Source organism: Hyperoodon ampullatus, assembly GCF_949752795.1.
Source record: "Hyperoodon ampullatus genome assembly, chromosome: 4".
NCBI lineage: Eukaryota > Metazoa > Chordata > Mammalia > Artiodactyla > Ziphiidae > Hyperoodon > Hyperoodon ampullatus.
In genome coordinates, this window is record NC_136917.1 from 132,827,382 (window position 1) to 132,847,647 (window position 20,266).

General features: G+C 41.1%; 1 protein-coding gene across 1 annotated transcript in view; it reads right to left on the reverse strand.

Annotated features, from left to right (window-relative positions):
- Positions 1-19,781, reverse strand: part of IL31RA (interleukin 31 receptor A) — a gene marked incomplete at both ends in the record, with an annotated part of 40,942 nt that extends 21,161 nt beyond the window's left edge. Inside the window, 1 exon segment of the mRNA XM_079701608.1 lies at positions 19,625-19,781. Coding sequence (XP_079557734.1) covers positions 19,625-19,781 — 157 coding nt within the window.
- Positions 19,782-20,266: the final 485 nt, after the last annotated feature.

Genomic DNA, 20,266 nt, shown 5'->3' on the forward strand with positions numbered 1-20,266 from the left:
AAGACACTGATGAAAGAAATTAAAGATGATACAAATAGATGGAGAGATATACCATGTTCTTGGATTGGAAGAATCAACATTGTGAAAATGACTATACTACCCAAGGCAACCTACAGGTTCAATGCAATCCCTATAAAACTACCAATGGGATTTTTCACAGACTAGAACAAAAAATTTCACAATTTGTATGGAAACACAAAAGACCCCGAATAGCCAAAGCAATCTTGAGAACGAAAAATGGAGCTGGAGGAATCAGGCTCCCTGACTTCAGACTATACTACAAAGCTACAGTAATCAAGACAGTATGGTACTGGCACAATAATAGAAACATGCATCAATGGAACAGGATAGAAAGCGCAGAGATAAACCCATGCACATATGGTCACCTTATCTTTGATAAAGGAGGCAAGAACATACAACGGAGAAAAGACAGCCTCTTCAATAAGTGGTGCTGGGAAAACTGGACAGCTACATGTAAAAGAATGAAATTAGAACACTAACACCATACACAAAAGTAAACTCAAAATGGATTAAAGACCTAAATGTAAGGCCAGACACTATAAGTCTTTAGGAAAACATAAGCAGAACACTCTACAACATAAATCACAGCAAGATCCTTTTTGACCCCTCCTAGAGAAAGGGAAATAAAAACAAAAGTAAACAAATGGGACCTAATGAAACTTAAAAGCTTTTGCACAGCAAAGGAAACCATAAACAAGACGACAATACAACCCTCAGAATGGGAGAAAATATTTGCTAACGAAGCAACTGACAAAGGATTCATCTCCAAAATATACAAGCAGCTCATGCAGCTCAATATCAAAAAAAAACAAAAAAACCAATCCAAAAATGGGCAGAAGACCTAAATAGACATTTCTCCAAAGAAGAGATACAGATCGCCAACAAACACATGAAAAGCTGTTCAACATCACTAATCATTAGAGAAATGCAAATCAAAACTACAATGAGGTATCACCTCACACCAGTCAGAATGGCCATCATCAAAAAATCTACAAACAATAAATGCCAGAGAGGGTGTGGGGAAAAGGGAACCCTCTTGCACTGTTGGTGGGAATGTAAACTGATACAGCCACTATGGAGAACAGTATGGAGGTTCCTTAAGAAACTAAAAATAGAACTACCAAATGACCCAGCAATCCCACTACTGGGCATATAACCCAAGAAAACCATAATTCAAAAAGAGTCATGTATGTACCACAATGTTCAATGAAGCTCTATTTACAACAGTGAGGACATAGAAGCAACCTAAGTGTCCATCGACAGATGAATGGATAAAGAAGATGTGGCACATATCTGAGTAATGGAATGTTGTTATTCAGCCAAAAAAAGAAATGAAATTGAGTTATTTGTAGTGAGGTGGATGGACCTAGAGTCTGTCATACAGAGTGAAGTAAGTCAGAAAGAGAAAAACAAATACTGTATGCCAATGCATATATATGGACTCTGAGGGGAAAAAAAAGGTTCTGAAGAACCTAGGGGCAGGACAGGAATAAAGATGCAGACATAGAGAATGGACTTGAGGACACAGGGAGGGGGAAGGGTAAGCTGGGATGAACTGAGAGAGTAGCACTGACATATATACACTACCAAATGTAAAATAGATAGCTAGTGGGAAGTAGCTGCATTGCACAGGCAGATCAGCTCGGTGCTTTGTTACCACCTAGAGGGGTGATATAGGGAGGGTGGGTGGGAGATGCAAGAGGGAGGGGATATGGGGACATATGTATACATATAGCTGATTCACTTTGTTATACAGCAGAAACTAACACAACAATAATTGTAAAGCAATTATACTCCAGTAAAGATGTTAAAAAAACAAAAACAGGAGTACCGGCAGTACTCCTCAAGACTGCCATGGTCATGAGAAATAAGGGAAAGCTAAAAAACTGTCACCGACCAGAAGTGACTAAGGAGACATGACAGTTCAATGCAGTATGCTACCCTGAATTAGATCCCGGAACAGAAAGAGAACATTAAGGAAAAACTAGTGAAATCCAAATAAAGTCTGGAATTTACTTGATAGTCATGTGCTAGTATCAGTTTCTTAGTTTTGTCAAATATACTATGGTATTATAAAATAGTAACAATGAGGGAAACTGGATGAGGGGTATATAAGAATTCTCTACACTATGTTCACAATATTTGTGTAAATTTAAAATTAAAACAGAATGTTTATTTTTTAAACATGGACAACTGAAGTCTAGATTTGTCCCTCTCACACAACTATCCTTCTCCCACTTCTTAAGAAGAAACATATAACCATATTTCTACATTTCTAGAAATAACTATTTCCCCTATTTTTAGAAATAAGGAGAAATAGTCATAACTTTCCTGTAAGAAAAATAAGGAGAATGTTCTTGCTTATCAGAGAATTTCCCACATGCAAAAGGAATATTTTTCAAAATTAAAAAGCTGTTCTTGATCTCCCTTCTTCGCTCTATGCTCATTATCACTTTGGTACTGTTGTAAAGTTAGTGTTTGTTCTGAAAAATGTCTTGAAATAAAAGAAGGGCAAGGCTGAGACCAAGGGAAGAATAGTCTAGAAGGGAAGTAGTGTGGAAGCTGGAGTCAGTTATGTAGGAAATTATTAAGTGAAACATGGTCAGAGAAGACAAAGATCCAAGATCGAAAAAGACAAGTCGAGGGGAAAGGTGTCATGATCCTCATAAGCAGAACTTTAAATTGGATTAACTGGGAGCAACTGTTGATTTCTGAGGTGGCCAAAAGAAGCTGAATGAGACAGAGAGACACAGGCTTACCTGCCTGTATTATCCACAAAGCCCTGGAGTGACACATGTGTAACTCCAGGGAGCTGCAGGGCAGGCCAGGCCAGGACAGAGGTCTGGAAGACATTCTCATTATCTCCAGATCACAACTGCCTTCTGGGTGACCCCCAATTACTACATGTTATGGGCTGAATTATGTCCCTCCCCTCAAAACTCACATCTCTCTGCCAATACCTCAGAAGGTGACTACATTTGGAAATAGGGCATTTAAAGAGGTATTAATTAAAATGAGGCCATTAAAGTGGGCCCTAATTCAATCTGACTGGTGTCCTTATAAGAGGAGATTAAGATACACAGACGGATGACCATGTGAAGAGGCAGCAAGAGGATGGTTATCCACAAGCCAAGGAGAGAGGTGTCAGAGAAAATCAACTCTGTAGGCACCCTGACCTTGGACTTCCAGTCTCCACAACTGTGAGAAAATAAACTTCTGTTGTTCAGGCCACCCAGTCTGTGGTATTTTGTTATGGCAGCCTCAGCAGACTAGTACGTATACTACATGTCTTCTCTACTTCCCCAGTGCACAATCCCCACTTCTTTTAATCTGGTCTTAATTTTTTTTTACCATAATATGTGATCAAAGTAATACATCTTAGACCTGCAAGGTGTTGTATGGGTATTAGGCCCATAGTTTTGAGTTGGACCATTGTAGGTATATGGTGTTTCATTTCCCTTTTTATCCTTGAAATTTATGGCAAATGGTGTGAAAATGGTATTTTTTTATGTGTGTGTCATATGAAACCAATGCACTTAACACAAAAATTATCAAGATAAGCACCTACCATTACTCTAAAACAGTGAATCTTGATTTTTTTTTTTTTTGGTGGGGGGTAGGCAGGCCTCTCACTGCTGTGGCCTCTCCCGTTGCGGAGCACAGGCTCTGGATGCACAGGCCCAGCGGCCACGGCTCACGGGCCCAGCTGCTCCGCGGCATGTGGGATCCTCCCGGACCGGGGCACGAACCCTCGTCCCCTGCATCAGCAGGCGGACTCTCAACCACTGCGCCACCAGGGAAGCCCGAATCTTGATCTTTTGGAGGGTTGTAGCTCCCCTTGAAAATATGACAGACCATCTTGCAAAATTTGCACCTGCATAAATATATATCAACATGCACACAGACCCCCACGCAAATTCAGGGAGCCCACAAATCCCCCAGTGTCCATCCACGTGTGCCTATATCCAGGTGTCGTCCCTTTGTTCTCAAGTTAACAATTCTTATCCAAAGAATGCAAAAAGAATCACATAATCCATAAAAGGGCACAGGCTGACCTACCTGCTAGGCCAAATTTGCAGAGTAGAGGGAGCATCCACAGTGTCCAGCCCCACACTGTCCCCAAGTTAATGCAGGGAGGCTGGGAAGAAAACTGAAAATATCATCAGTCAAGAATGAGTTTGCTTCCTATCTCTTTTCAACAACTCTATTTCCAGTGACAAACAGATTCTGGGAATTTTGAGGAAAGGTATTTTATTTTATATATTTTATATTACATTTTATTTTGTTTTATTTATTTATTTGGTTATCATCACCCAGATCCCTTCATAATTACTCCATTAACCCCAGTCAACATTTTATTTCGTCCACAAGTCATTCTACTATATAATACAGGAAGTGCACCAGCCACCAAGAATATACTCCAGAAAGAGTACAGTCCTCCAGCTTCTGCTTCAGTTCCTGAGCACTCCAGCCAAATGGGACATCTCATAATTTCCCAAAAGCACCCTGCGATTTTGCATCTCCACACTTTGTCCATGTGGCTCCTTCTGCCTAGAATGTCATTTCCTCCTTATTCCTGAAAATTAATCCATCCTTCCAGACTCAGCTCACGGCTAACCTCTAAACGCCTTCCCTGAACTCCCAGATGGACTCGGCCAGCCAGTCCTCCCCTGTGTCCCACCCACCCTCCATGCCATCTGCACTGTGGCACATGGCACACAGAATGGCGTTTAGTTGTTTATCTGTTGGCTTCTCTACAGATAGGGAGCTTCAGAAGAGTGGAGCTTCTCTAATGCCTCTATGAAGTCTTAGTGTTGAAGGCAGTGCCTGGTATATGGTAGACATTCACTGCCGTTCGTGGAATATTTAGACTATTGGCACTGGCTTCTCATCTCATCCCAGATGACATGGTGAGATAGTCTAAGGATATAGCAAATGTAAAATCAATACCTCCCTTTCAGGAAGAAATAAATGCTACATTTTCAGCTGACATATCATCATAGGGGGGAAAAAAAGGATAGTGCTCAACAAAATAAATCATTTTAGAAAAAATCCCATGCAGCATTTCTGGACAAAACCACAGGGATAACATTTTCTCACACACAAACCAAGTGAAATACCTAATTGAAAATGCCTAAGGCAAAATAAAGCAGAATGAGAACTTGGATCCATAATAATAAAAATACCATCATGAGACAATAAGAGACTGGTTACATAACAGCAATAGTTAATGCCCGTCATTCAAGAGCTATAGCTAGTCTCTCCAAAAATAACCATTTTGGTTGAAATGAGTATAAAACTTAAAGGGAAAACTTTTAAAGTTTTTCAGTGAAGAATAAATGTGTTCTTTGAAAATTAATTATAATGGTAATAGCTTTTTTTTTTTGGCCACGTGGCATGTCGGACCTTAGTTCCCCAAGCAGGGATCGAACCCTTGCCCCCTGCAGTGGAAGCGCAGAGTCCTAACCACTGGACCGCCAGGGAATTCCCAGTAATAGTATTCTTAACGTCTAACTATTCACAATGCTGTCTTACTTTTCTCTAATTCTTAGCCAAAAGACATGCCTTTACAAGTTCTAAAAGCATATTGGAAAGAGAGGGAGGCCCAGTCATGTAGGCTGACATTCTCAGTAATTGAATAAATAAATAATTATGGGTGCTAAAGCTCAAACTGTTATTCTAATACAGGATTTTGCATTTAAAACTCTTATCAATATTAAATATTGAATATTTTTATGTATATAAAATATTTTAATTAATTGTATTTATTGCTTGCTTCCTTTATAGTGAGAATACTCACCTATTATTTGTGAATTTTTTTTTACGCCTAAAGAAAAAGCAACAGGGCTTCCCTAGTGACTCAGTGGTTAAGAATCCACCTGCCGCTCCCGGAGGAAGATGGCGGAAGAGTAAGACGCGGAGATCACCTTCCTCCCCACAGATACATCAGAAATTCATCTACACGTGGAACAACTCCTACAGAACACCTACTGAACGCTGACAGAAGAACTCAGACCCCCCAAAAGGCAAGAAACTCCCCACATACCTGGGTAGGACAAAAGAAAAAAGAATAAACAGAGACAAAAGGATAGGGACAGGACCTGCACCAGTGGGAGGGAGCCGTGAAGGGGGAAAGGTTTCCCCACACTAGAAGCCCCTTCGGGGTCAGAGACTGCAGGTGGCGGAGGGGGAAAGCTTCGGAGTAGCGGAGGAGAGCACAGCAACAGGGGTGTGGAGGGCAAAGCGGAGAGATTCCGAAACAGAGGATCGGTGCCCTCAGGCACACACCAGCCCGAGAGACTTGTCTGCTCAGCCGCCGGGGCGGGCGGGGCTGGGAGCTGAGGCTCGGGTATCGGCTTTCAGTCGGAGCGCAGGGAGAGGACTGGGGCTGCCGGCAGGAAGAAAGCCTGAAGGGGTTAGTGCACCACGGCTAGCCCGGAGGGAGTCCCGAGGGAGTCCGGGGGGAAAAAGTCTGGAGCTGCCGAAGAGGCAAGAGACTTTTTCTTCCCCTTTGTTTTCTGGTGCGCGAGGAGAGGGCATTAAGAGAGCTGCTTAAAGAAGCACCAGAGACGGGCGCGAGCCGCGGCTAAAGAAAGGCACGGACCCCAGAGACGGGCGTGGGATGCTGGGGCTGCTGCTGCCGCCGCCACAAGGCCTGTGTGCGAGCGCAGGTCACTGTCCACCCCGCCTTCCGGGGAGCCCGTGCACCCCGCCACTGCCGGGGTCCCTGGACCCAGGGGCGGCTTTCCCGGGAAAGCGCACGGAGCGCCTCGGGCTGGTGCAACGTCACGCCGGCCTCTGCCGCCGCAGGCCCGCCCCACACTGCGCGCCCCTCCCTCCCCTCTGCCTGAGTGAGCCAGAGCCCCCGAATCAGCGGCTCCTTTAAACCCGTCCTGTCTGAGCGAAGAACGGACGCCCTTCAGCGACCTACGTGCAGAGGCGGGGCCAGGTCCAAGGCTGAGACCCGGGAGCTGTGAGAGCAGAGAAGAGACAGGGAAATCTCTCTGTGCAGCCTCGGAGGCAGCGGATTAAAGCTCCACGGCCCATTTGATGTGCCCCTGCGTCTGTGGAGTGCATAAATGGACAGCGAATCATCCCAAATTCAGGAGGTGGACTTTGAGGACAAGATTTAAGACTTTCCCCCCTTTTCCTCTTTTTACAACGAATTATCCCAAATTGAGGAGGTGGACTTTGAGAGCAAGATTTTCGATTTTTCCCCCTGCTCTCTTTTTGTGAATGTGTATGTGTATGCTTCTGTGTGAGATTTTCTGTGTATAGCTTTGCTTCCACTATATGTCCCAGGGTTCTATCTGTCCGTTTTTTTTCAATAATTACTTTTTAATTTTAATAACGCTACTATATTTCATACTTTATTCTAGTTTACTTTACCTGCTCGTTCTTTTTTTCCTACCTTCCCTTCCTCCCTCCCTCCCTCTGCCCCTCCTTTCCTTCTTTCTCTTTCTTTCCTTCCTCCCTCCCTCCCTCCCTTCTTCCTTTCACTCTTTCTTTTTCTTTCCTTCCTCCCTCCCTCCCTCCCTCCTTTCTTTCCTTCCTCCCTCCCTCCCACCCTTCTTCCTTTCACTTTCTTTTCCTTTCCTTCCTCCTTCCCTCCCTCCTGTCTTTCTTTCTTTCCTCCCTCCCTCCCTTCTTCCATTCACTTTCTTTTTCTTTCCTCCCTCCCTCCCTCCTTTCTTTCTTTCCATCCTTCCTCCCTCCCTCCTTTCTTTCTTTCTTCCTACCTTCCTTCCTTTCTTTCCTTCTTCTTTCTTTCTCTCTCTCTTTCTTTCTTCTACGAATTCTTTCTTTCTACTTTTTCTCCCTTCTATTCTGAGCCAGGTAGATGAAAGGCTCTTGGTGCTGCAGCCAGGAGTCAGTGCTGTGCCTCTGAAGTGGGAGAGCCAACTTCAGGACACGGGTCCACAAGAGACCTCCCACCTCCACATAATATCAAGCGGCGAAAATCTCCCAGAGATCTCCATCTCAACACCAGCACCCAGCTTCAGTCAACGACCAGCAAGCTACAGTGCTGGTCACCCTATGCCAAGCAACTAGCAAGGCAGGAACACAACCCCACTCATTAGCAGAGAGGCTGCATAAAAACATAATAAGGCCACAGGCAACCCCAAACACACCACCAGATGTGGACCTGTCCACCAGAAAGACAAGATCGAGCCTCAACCACCAGAACACAGGCACTAGTCCCCCCCACCAGGAAGCCTACACAACCTACTGAAACAACCTTAGCCACTGGGGACAGACACCAAAAACAACGGGAACTACGAATCTGCAGCCTGCAAAAAGGAGACCCCAAACACAGTAAGATAAGCAAAATGAGAAGACAGAAAAACACACAGCAGGTGAAGGAGCAAGATAAAAACCTACCAGACCTAACAAATGAAGAGGTAATAGGCAGTCTACCTGAAAAAGAATTCAGAATAATGATAGTAAAGATGATCCAAGATTCTATTTCCAAGATCCAAAATCTTGGAAATAGAACAGACAAAATGCAAGAAACAGTTAACAAGGACCTAGAAGAACTAAAGATGAATCAAGCATCAATTAAAAACACAATAAATGAAATGAAAAATACTCTAGATGGGATCAATAGCAGAATAACTGAGGCAGAAGAACGGATAAGTGAGGTGGAAGATAAAATAGTGGAAAGAACTGCTGCAGAGCAAAATAAAGAAAAAAGAATGAAAAGAACAGAGGACAGTCTCAGAGACCTCTGGGACAACATTAAACGCACCAACATTCGAATTATAGGGGTTCCAGAAGAAGAAGAGAAAAAGAAAGGGACTGAGAAAATATTTGAAGAGATTATAGTTGAAAACTTCCCTAATATGGGAAAGGAAATAGTTAATCAAGTCCAGGAGGCACAGAGAGTCCCATACAGAATAAATCTAAGGAGAAACACACCAAGACACATATTAATCAAACTGTCAAAAATTAAACACAAAGAAATCATATTAAAAGCAGCAAGGGAAAAACAACAAATAACACACAAGGGAATCCCCGTCAGGATAACAGCTGATCTCTCAGCAGAAACTCTACAAGCCAGAAGGGAGTGGCAGGACATAATTAAAGTGATGAAGGAGAGAAACCTGCAACCAAGATTACTCTACCCAGCAAGGATCTCATTCAGATTTGATGGAGAAATTAAAACCTTTACAGACAAGCAAAAGCTGAGAGAGTTCAGCACCACCAAACCAGCTTTACAACAAATGCTAAAGGAACTTCTCTGGGCAAGAAACACAACAGAAGGAATATACCTACAATAACGAACCCAAAGCAATTAAGGAAATGGGAATAGGAACATACATATCAATAATTACCTTAAATGTAAATGGAATAAATGCTCCCACCAAAGGACACAGATTGGCTGAATGGATACAAAAACAAGACCCATATATATGCTGTCTACAAGAGACCCACTTCAGACCTAGAGACACATACAGATTGAAAGTAAGGGGATGGAAAAAGATATTCCATGCAAATGGAAATCAAAAGAAAGCTGGAGTAGCAATTCTTATATCAGACAAAATAGACTTTAAAATAAAGACTATTAGAAGAGACAAAGAAGGACACTACATAACGATAAAGGGGTCGATCCAAGAAGAAGATATAACAATTGTAAATATGTATGCACCCAACATAGGAGCACCTCAATACATAAGGCAAATACTAACAGCCATAAAAGGGGAAATCGACAGTAACACACTCATAGTAGGGGACTTTAACACCCCACTTTCACCAATGGACAGATCATCCAAAATGAAAATAAATAAGGAAACACAAGCTTTAAATGATACATTAAACAAGATGGACTTAGTTGATATTTATAGGACATTCCATCCAAAAACAACAGAATACACATTTTTCTCAAGTGCTCATGGAACATTCTCCAGGATAGATCATATCTTGGGTCACAAATCAAGCCTTGGTAAATTTAAGAAAATTGAAATTGTATCAAGTATCTTTTCCGACCACAATGCTATGAGACTAGACATCAATTACAGGAAAAGATCTGTAAAAAATACAAACACATGGAGGCTAAACAATACACTACTCAATAACAAAGTGATCACTGAAGAAATCAAAGAGGAAATAAAAAAATACCTAGAAACAAATGACAATGGAGACACGACGACCCAAAACCTATGGGACGTAGCAAAAGCAGTTCTAAGGGGGAAGTTTATAGCAATACAATCCCACCTTAAGAAACAGGAAACATTTCGAGTAAACAACCTGACCCTGCACCTAAAGCAATTAGAGAAAGAAGAACAAAAAACCCCCAAAGTTAGCAGAAGGAAAGAAATCATAAAGATCAGATCAGAAATAAATGAAAAAGAAATGAAGGAAATGATAGCAAAGATCAATAAACCTAAAAGCTGGTTCTTTGAGAAGATAAACAAAATTGACAAACCATTAGCCAGACTCATCAAGAAAAGAAGGGAGAAGACTCAAATCAATAGAATTAGAAATGAAAAAGGAGAAGTAACAACTGACACTGCAGAAATACAAAAGATCATGAGAGATTACTACAAGCAACTCTATGCCAATAAAATGGACAAATTCTTAGAAATGCACAACCTGCCAAGACTGAATCAGGAAGAAATAGAAAATATGAATAGACCAATCACAAGCACTGAAATTGAAACTGTGATAAAAAATCTTCCAACAAACAAAAGCCCAGGACCAGATGGCTTCACAGGCGAATTCTATCAAGCATTTAGAGAAGAGCTAACACCTATCCTTCTCAAACTCTTCCAAAATATAGCAGAGGGAGGAACACTCCCAAACTCATTCTACGAGGCCACCATCACCCTGATACCAAAACCAGGCAAGGATGTCACAAAGAAAGAAAACTACAGGCCAATATCACTGATGAACATAGATGCAAAAATCCTCAACAAAATACTAGCAAACAGAATCCAACAGCACATTAAAAGGATCATACACCATGATCAAGTGGGGTTTATTCCAGGAATGCAAGGATTCTTCAATATACACAAATCAATCAATGTGATACACCATATTAACAAACTGAAGGAGAAAAACCATATGATCATCTCAATAGATGCAGAGAAAGCTTTCGACAAAATTCAACACCCATTTATGATAAAAACCCTCCAGAAAGCAGGCATAGAGGGAACGTTCCTCAACATAATAAAGGCCATATATGACAAACCCACAGCCAACATTGTCCTCAATGGTGAAAAACTGAAACCATTTCCACTAAGATCAGGAACAACACAAGGCTGCCCACTCTCACTACTCTTATTCAACATAGTTTTGGAAGTTTTAGCCACAGCAATCAGAGAAGAAAAGGAAATAAAAGGAATCCAAATTGGAAAAGAAGAAGTAAAGCTGTCACTGTTTGCAGATGACATGATACTATACATAGAGAATCCTAAAGAGGCTGCCAGAAAACTACTAGAGCTAATCAATGAATTTGGTAAAGTAGCAGGATACAAAATTAATGCACAGAAATCTCTGGCATTCCTGTACACTAATGATGAAAAATCTGAAAATGAAATCAAGAAAACACTCCCATTTACCATTGCAACAAAAAGAATAAAATATCTAGGAATAAACCTACCTAAGGAGACAAAAGACCTGTATGCAGAAAATTATAAGACACTGATGAAAGAAATTAAAGATGATACAAATAGATGGAGAGGTATACCATGTTCTTGGATTGGAAGAATCAACATTGTGAAAATGACTATACTACCCAAGGCAACCTACAGGTTCAATGCAATCCCTATAAAACTACCAATGGGATTTTTCACAGAACTAGAACAAAAAATTTCAAAATTTGTTTGGAAAAACAAAAGACCCCAAATAGCAATCTTGAGAACGAAAAACGGAGCTGGAGGAATCAGGCTCCCTGACTTCAGACTATACTACAAAGCTACAGTAATCAAGACAGTGTGGTACTGGCACAAAAACAGAAAGATAGATCAATGGAACAGGATAGAAAGCCCAGAGATAAACCCACGCACATATGGTCACCTTATCTTTGATAAAGGAGGCAGGAATGTACAGTGGAGAAAGGACAGCCTCTTCAATAAGTGGTGCTGGGAAAACTGGACAGGGACATGTAAAAGTATGAGATTAGGTCATTCCCTAACACCATACACAAAAATAAGCTCAAAATGGATTAAAGACCTAAATGTAAGGCCAGACACTATCAAACTCTTAGAGGAAAACATAGGCAGAACACTCTATGACATAAATCACAGCAAGATCCTTTTGGACCCACCTCCTAGAGAAATGGAAATAAAAACAAAGATAAACAAATGGGACCTAATGAAACTTCAAAGCTTTTGCACAGCAAAGGAAACCATAAACAAGACCAAAAGACAACCCTCAGAATGGGAGAAAATATTTGCAAATGAAGCAACTGACAAAGGATTAATCTCCAAAATTTATAAACAGCTCATGCAGCTCAATAGCAAAAAAACAAACAACCCAATCCAAAAATGGGCAGAAGACTTAAATAGGCATTTCTCCAAAGAAGATATACAGACTGCCAACAAACACATGAAAGAATGCTCAACATCATTAATCATTAGAGAAATGCAAATCAAAACTACAATGAGATATCATCTCACACCAGTCAGAATGGCCATCATCAAGAAATCTAGAAACAATAAATGCTGGAGAGGGTGTGGAGAAAAGGGAACACTCTTGCACTGCTGGTGGGAATGTGAATTGGTACAGCCACTATGGAGAACAGTATGGAGGTTCCTTAAAAAACTAAAAATAGAACTACCATATGACCCAGCAATCCCACTACTAGGCATATACCCTGAGAAAACCATAATTCAAAAAGAGACATGTACCAAAATGTTCATTGCAGCTCTATTCACAACAGCCCGGAGCTGGAAACAACCTAAGTGTCCATCATCGGATGAATGGATAAAGAAGATGTGGCACATATATACAATGGAATATTACTCAGCCATAAAAAGAAACGAAACTGAGCTATTTGTAATGAGGTGGATAGACCTAGAGTCTGTCATACAGAGTGAAGTAAGTCAGAAAGAGAAAGACAAATACCGTATGCTAACACATATATATGGAATTTAAAAAAAAAAATGTCATGAAGAACCTAGGGGTAAAACGGGAATAAAGACACAGACCTACTTGAGAATGGACTTGAGGATATGGGGAAGGGGAAGGGTAAGCTGTGACAAAGGGAAAGAGAGGCATGGACATATATACAGTACCAAACGTAAGGTAGATAGCTAGTGGGAAGCAGCCGCAGAGCACAGGGAGATCAGCTCGGTGCTTTGTGACCGCCTGGAGGGGTGGGATGGGGAGGGTGGGAGGGAGGGAGATGCATGAGGGAAGGGATGTGGGAACAGATGTATATGTATGACTGATTCACTTTGTTATAAAGCAGAAACTAATAAAAAAAAAAAAAAAAGAAGATGTGGCACATATATACAATGGAATATTACTCAGCCATAAAAAGAAACGAAACTGAGCTATTTGTAATGAGGTGGATAGACTTAGAGTCTGTCATACAGAGTGAAGTAAGTCAGAAAGAGAAAGACAAATACCGTATGCTAACACATATATATGGAATTTAAAAAATGTCATGAAGAACCTAGGGGTAAAACGGGAATAAAGACACAGACCTACTTGAGAATGGACTTGAGGATATGGGGAGTGGGAAGGGTGAGCTGTGACAAAGCGAAAGAGAGGCATGGACATATATACACTACCAAACGTAAGGTAGATAGATAGTGGGAAGCAGCCGCAGAGCACAGGGAGATCAGCTTGGTGCTTTGTGACCGCCTGGAGGGGTGGGATGGGGAGGGTTGGAGGGAGGGAGATGCATGAGGGAAGGGATGTGGGAACAGATGTATATGTATGACTGATTCACTTTGTTATAAATCAGAAACTAATTAAAAAAATAAAAATAATAATAATAAAAAAAGAACCCACCTGCCAATGCAGGGGATACAGGTCCGAGCCCTGGTCCGGGAAGATACCATATGCCACGGAGCAACTAAGCCCATGCGCCACAACTACTGAGCCTGCGCTCTAGAGCCCGCGAACCACAACTATTGAGCCTACACACCACAACTCCTGAAGCCATGTGCCACAACTACTGAAGCCCACGCACCTAGAGCCCATGCTCCGCAACAACAGAAGCCACCGCAATGAGAAGCCCGTGCCCCACAAGGAAGAGTAGCCCCTGCTCACCACAACTAAAGAAAGCCCACACGCCGCAACAAAGACCAAATGCAGCCAAAAATAAATAAATAAATAAATTTAAAGGGAAAAAAAACAGAAAGAAAAAGCAACAGTACTAAGTTATACCCAGAGACAAAGCTGGAAAAATTGCAGAAGAAAAAAGGCTTGAGGACCAGTGATCTACTTGCAGAGACAGAAGCATGGACAGTAATAGAAAATATCACCTGGTGTTATAATTACAGCAGTACAAGGAGAGCACAGAGTGTCCATGGAGAGGAAAGAGCTGACGACTGGGGAAAGCCATCAAGCATTGCTAGGATGATGATAATGCCTGTTTGTCCTCCAGTGCCTTTTCCACTTCCCCTCACACAGCAGAGAACCACCACACGTGACTGCTTGTTGGTAGTAAATGCGAACAAATGTGAGGTGCCTCCCAGGAACTCAGAAATAGGTTCAACTGAGAGTTCAACCAGCAAAACCTGTGCACAAAGGCTATCCTAGTTAACTGTGGGAGTAAATCAAGAATGTATTGGTAAAAGGGTAATTGAAGAACTTGAATTCACTCCGAACTCCATCCAAGGAAGCCTGGGTATAAACTCAAGAGAGTTGGATCTGGAAAATCAACATTGCCATTTAGCTGCATGAATCTATTCAACTAATTGTATCCTAAATGGAAGGAGATTTTGGGAACAGAAAAGAGAGGTCACCACAGAATGTAAAACATTGATGGTTAAAGAAGACAAAAGTTGGCAGTGTTCATCCAGTATGATCCATGGTAGGAAATGATGAAGTTTTCTGTTGCTGGAGCAATATACAGTTGACCTTGAAAAATGTGGGCTTTAGGGGCGCTGGCTCTCCAGACAGTCAGAAATCCACTCACATAACTTCCATCCATATACGTGGTTCCTCCCCATCCAAGGTTCCGCATCCTTGGATTCAACCAACCACGAATAGTGTAGTACTATAGTATTTACCGTTGAAAAAAAGTCCACATATAAGTGGACCCACACATTGCAAACCCATGTTGTTCAAGCGTCAGCTATACTTTATAAGAGGGCAACTTTATAGACCTCAGACTTCACCACAGCCTTGATGAAATATACCTCAAAACCCAAAATCTCCATGATTGCTCTGATTCTATGAAGCCTTTTCTGATTACTAATTTAGCAGAAGGGGAGACCTTGAACAAGGGATATAAGCCTTCTAGTCATTAGAAAAGACTATCCCGCCTTTGTTTAAATATATCAGTATCATGAAGTCTTACATGAGGTGAATCAGCCCCCCCAAATCTGAGCAATTCTGGGCGCAGCAAGACTACGGGCTATAGAAAATTCACAAAGATTATCCTGTGCTCTTAAGGAGAACCATCAAACCATTTCCTTCATTGCCTGGGTTATCAGCCCTAAACTTTTAAAATGCAGCAGCTTTGAATAACTGGTCTTCACTAAGAGGGCACTTCCTAGAAATATACAGTTTCTCATTAGTGGGGCCTCATTTGAATACAGCATTTAATGGAGTCCTGGAATTCTCAAACAACACTATGAATATTCCATGCTGAACCAAAGGACTCTTAGAATATAAAGTGATGCCACTTAAGTAATTTGTGGTGTCTTATCTTCAAAGTCGGAGCTACTGTTTGGAGTAGAATGACTGGAAATAAATCCAAGTAATTACTGATGGCTATAGCAGTGGCTGGAGACAAGGTAAGAGGGAGAAAACAAAGGAAGAGACACTGCCCCTGCCAGTTGACGTTAAATTATCCCTGCCTCCCCACACCCTGTCTCACATGACCAAAGCAAAAGCAATAGCATGGCTGTTCTACTCTCTAGCAAGTTCCCATTACACACACAAACACCCCCCCACCTCGGCTGTCCTTTGGCAATTCAGTTCCCACGCAAGGCTGTGTCCTGGATGCTGTTTTATCTGATTTCACTTGTATAAAAATGTATCACTATATGATTTTTCCCAGGGCTGACCTTACTTTCATTCATTCATTCATTCATACATTCACTCAATTAATGTATGTTGATACTCATTCTGTGCCACAAACTATGCAGAGTGTGGGATTGGTCTTTAAAGGATGAGCAAAGGAGTAAATTCTAGGGAGAGAAATACACTTTTACGTTGAATCATACAAAACTGCTATTTTCATAAGTCTAAAACAGTCAAATATTGGCAATTTCAGCCTAATAAATAATACTATCCTTTCTTTTTGGATTATGTACCTTGCCCAAAATGAGATTAAGAGCTATCAACATGGTGACTATAGTTGGCAATACTGTATCGTATATTTGAAAGTTGCTACAACAGATTTTTTTTTTATGTGGACCTTTTTTTTTAATGTTTTTAAATTTTATTTATTTATTTATTTTTGGCTGTGTTGGGTCTTCGTTTCTGTGTGTGGGCTTTCTCTAGTTGCAGCGAGCGGGGGCCACTCTTCATCGTGGTGCACGGGCCTCTCACTGTCGCGGCCTCTCTTGTTGCGGAGCCCAAGCTCCAGACGCGCAGGCTCGGTAGTTGCGGCTCACGGGCCTAGTTGCTCTGCGGCATGTGGGATCTTCCCAGACCAGGGCTCGAACCCATGTCTCCTGCATTGGCAGGCAGATTCTCAACCACTGCGCTACCAGGGAAGCCCTTGATGTGGACCATTTTAAAAGTCTTTATCGAATTTGCTACAATATTGCTTCTGTTTTATGTTTTGGTTTTGGCCATGAGGCATGTGGGATCTTAGCTCCCCGACCAGGGATCGAACCCACATCCCCCACATTGGAAGGTGAAGTCTTAACCACTGGACTGCCAGGGAGGCCCCATGACAATAGATCTTAAAAGTTCTCAGTACAAGAAAAAAATTCTGTAACTATGTATAGTGATGGATGTTAACTAGACTTATTGTGGTGATCATTTCACAATATATATCACAATATATATCAAATCATTATGTTGTACAACTGAAACTAATATAATAAGTCAATTATATCTCAATTATTTTTAAAAAGAACTGTCAGATAACTACATTCAATTTCAAAGTCTATAAATCCATTTGAGGTTCAGAGTACTTTCATACAATGAACATTTTGAGACAGCCAACAGCAAGATTGTCAAAAACACAACCATGACGATAGTGAGAGTCTACAAAGTGCTGATTACATTACAAATTACATCTGTCCCTCTTAAAATCTCTGCAGAGTTGGTATTATTATCTCCACTTTACAGATATGGAAGTTGAAGCTCAGCAATATTATGTAATCAGTCCAAAAATCTTATAGTTTGTAAATGGCTTAGCTGGATTTGAACCTATGATTGTCTTATTCCAAAGCCTAGACTCTTTCCACCAAAATTAAGCAGTAACTATTGGTGATTTACTCTCCCTCAGTCCTCCTGCCACAAAACACCAATACACACAAGGATTCTCCTCTGAACCTCCTAGGTCTAATTTTCTATAGCCTAGAGTTTCCAGAAAGATAAATCCATTATGTTCATATATTTTCCCCAGCCCCTGACCACTGTCCTCCATGATTTCCCACTCCAGTCCCAGCATTTTAAAATATTTACTGCCAAAAGATTAGATCCCCTGTAACCATCAACAACCAGTCTAAGGAGCAATTCTAAGGTGAATTCTGACCCATAATTTTACTGAAGAAAGCAGAAAAACACCCCTACATAATAGAAGAAGAGACCTAATCTGCAAGTGTTTGGGTTATCAAACTCTGCAGCACTCACCTCCCTGTATCAGATGGTGTCCCACAGATGTCCAGCTGGTTCGAAGGATCTGAATCAAAGGTCTCTGTCCCCTACAGCACAAGTGAGAACAGGGAGGGTGGTCTGTAATTTATCCACATAGAGCTATGTGAATATTTCCTCTCTGGTTGTCCAGGGGCTTTTCCTTTGCTTTTAAGCCCAGCCCAAGCCAGGGTGGCACTTAACCCACTTATGCTGGGAAGTAGAGTGCATTATTGTAACTTAAAAAAAATCACTTCTGTGAGACCACTCAACTTTACAGGAAAAGTACCACCTGAAAGTGCCATAAAAAAACTAAAAGGAATGACTAAATTTAAAATTTTCTATTCAGGGGAAGTCCTTACAAATGTGGTAATGGGTGAAATGCTAAGAGTATGTTTAGCTTGAAAGAGGACTATATCATCATGCAATCATCTTTAAACAAAGAAGGAGATGAAGGAGAGAAAATAATGGTAGCTAACTTGCAAAGAGGTTTATAATTCCTAAGTAGGTATTAAGCATACTAAACTGAGAGGCCAGAGCCCAGCTAAACTACTAACTTAGTGGCTTATTATGATAATTAAAAATACATGGAGTTCTTACTATGTGTCAGGCACTGTACTAAGAACTTGAAATTAATTATCTCAATCCTCACAACAATTCTATGATATCAGTGGTATTTTTATTCCCATTTTACAGATGAGAAAACTGAGGCCAAACAATTAAGAAATGTACAAAGCAAGTAGTGAAGCCAGGAATTGAACCAAGACAGCCTGATTCTCAGTTTCCTATAAATCAAAGGGTTAAATCTGATGATTTCTGGGGTCACTTTGGGCATTATAATTTTACAACCTTTTGTAACTGACTGACAAAATCATAAAGAAATCTTTCTCTAGGGAAGAAATCATGATGCAAAAGGAAAGAAACCCAACCTAAGCTTTAAAACAAGGTATGCTCTCCAGCGTCATATGTCTTATTTTAAACCTATTTCCCATCTTCCTACTTAGCAATGTTCTACTAAGTAGGAAAGTTTAGCAGAAATAGGAGGGGAAAGAGAGGTGGTCTTTTACCTAGTGAACTATAAGTATGAGATACTAAACATCCATTATAATGTACTAACTAGGATAGATAAATTTTTGCATAAAAATAGCACTTCTTAATTTATTCAACCAATACTTAGTAAACCTATTATATGTATAACACCTGACTAATGGTGTTATGTATGAAATAAAATTCTGGTTACCAATAAAAATGGTTGATTGAATATATGTATTTATCTCTGTTCTATCAGGTAACTCCACAAAAATTATGGTAAAGGTAGAGGAAAGCTACAGAGCCACAAAACAAAACAAATGGGAGAAGAGACAAGTCATGGCGATAAGAGAGGTCAACAAACTTTTGGAGTATGAGAAGTGAATCAAGTGGCAACTGAATTGGGAAAGATGAGAAAGCTGAAACCTAAAAACACCTAAAAGGGAGGCCACCAAGAAGCAAGACCTGTGCTGTAAATTTCATAACGGTCAATTGAGACACCAGATGGGTACAATCCACCCTCATTATCCATGGATTCATATCTGCAAATTCGCCTACTCTCTAAAATTTACTTTGTGTCCCCAAAATGAACACCTGAGCTGTATCATGGTCATTCACAGACATGAGCAGTGGTGAAAACCTTGAGTCGCTGGAAGTACACATTCCCAGCTGAGGTTGAACAAGGCTACACTGCTCTCGTACTGTACACACGTCCTTTTCATGGTCTGCTTAGTGCCACAGTTTTCACGTTTTTGTGCTTTTTGATGGTGATTCTGTTTAAAATGGCCCCCAAGCATAGCGCTGAAGTGCTGTCTAGTGGTCCTAAGCAGAAGGCTGTGATGTGCCTGACAGAACATATATGTGTTAGATAAGCTTTGTCAGGCATGAGACACTGACAAAGCTTACACTGCTTACAGTGTGTAAAACTTACACAACACATACACTGCTGTTGGCTGTGACTTCAAGGTTGATGCACCAACAATATATATTAAGTTAGGTGTCTTTAAATGGAAACACGTATGAAACAAGGTTATGTACTGAATAGCTGGCAAACATGTTGTGACCAGAGTCTCACAGGAACTCAACCCTGTGCTTCCCCTAGGGAGAAGTATTCAGTATTCACTAATTCAGTGTTCACAGTGACTTCACAGAGTACAATTACTGCAAATAACTTGTACAACAGGGAAGATAAATGTGAACTGAAGGAGGAGGGCAAATTGGACCTACAGGGGCCACTGAAGTTATGTCAGCAGGAATTTGTTGATAAGGGCTAAAGTAGATC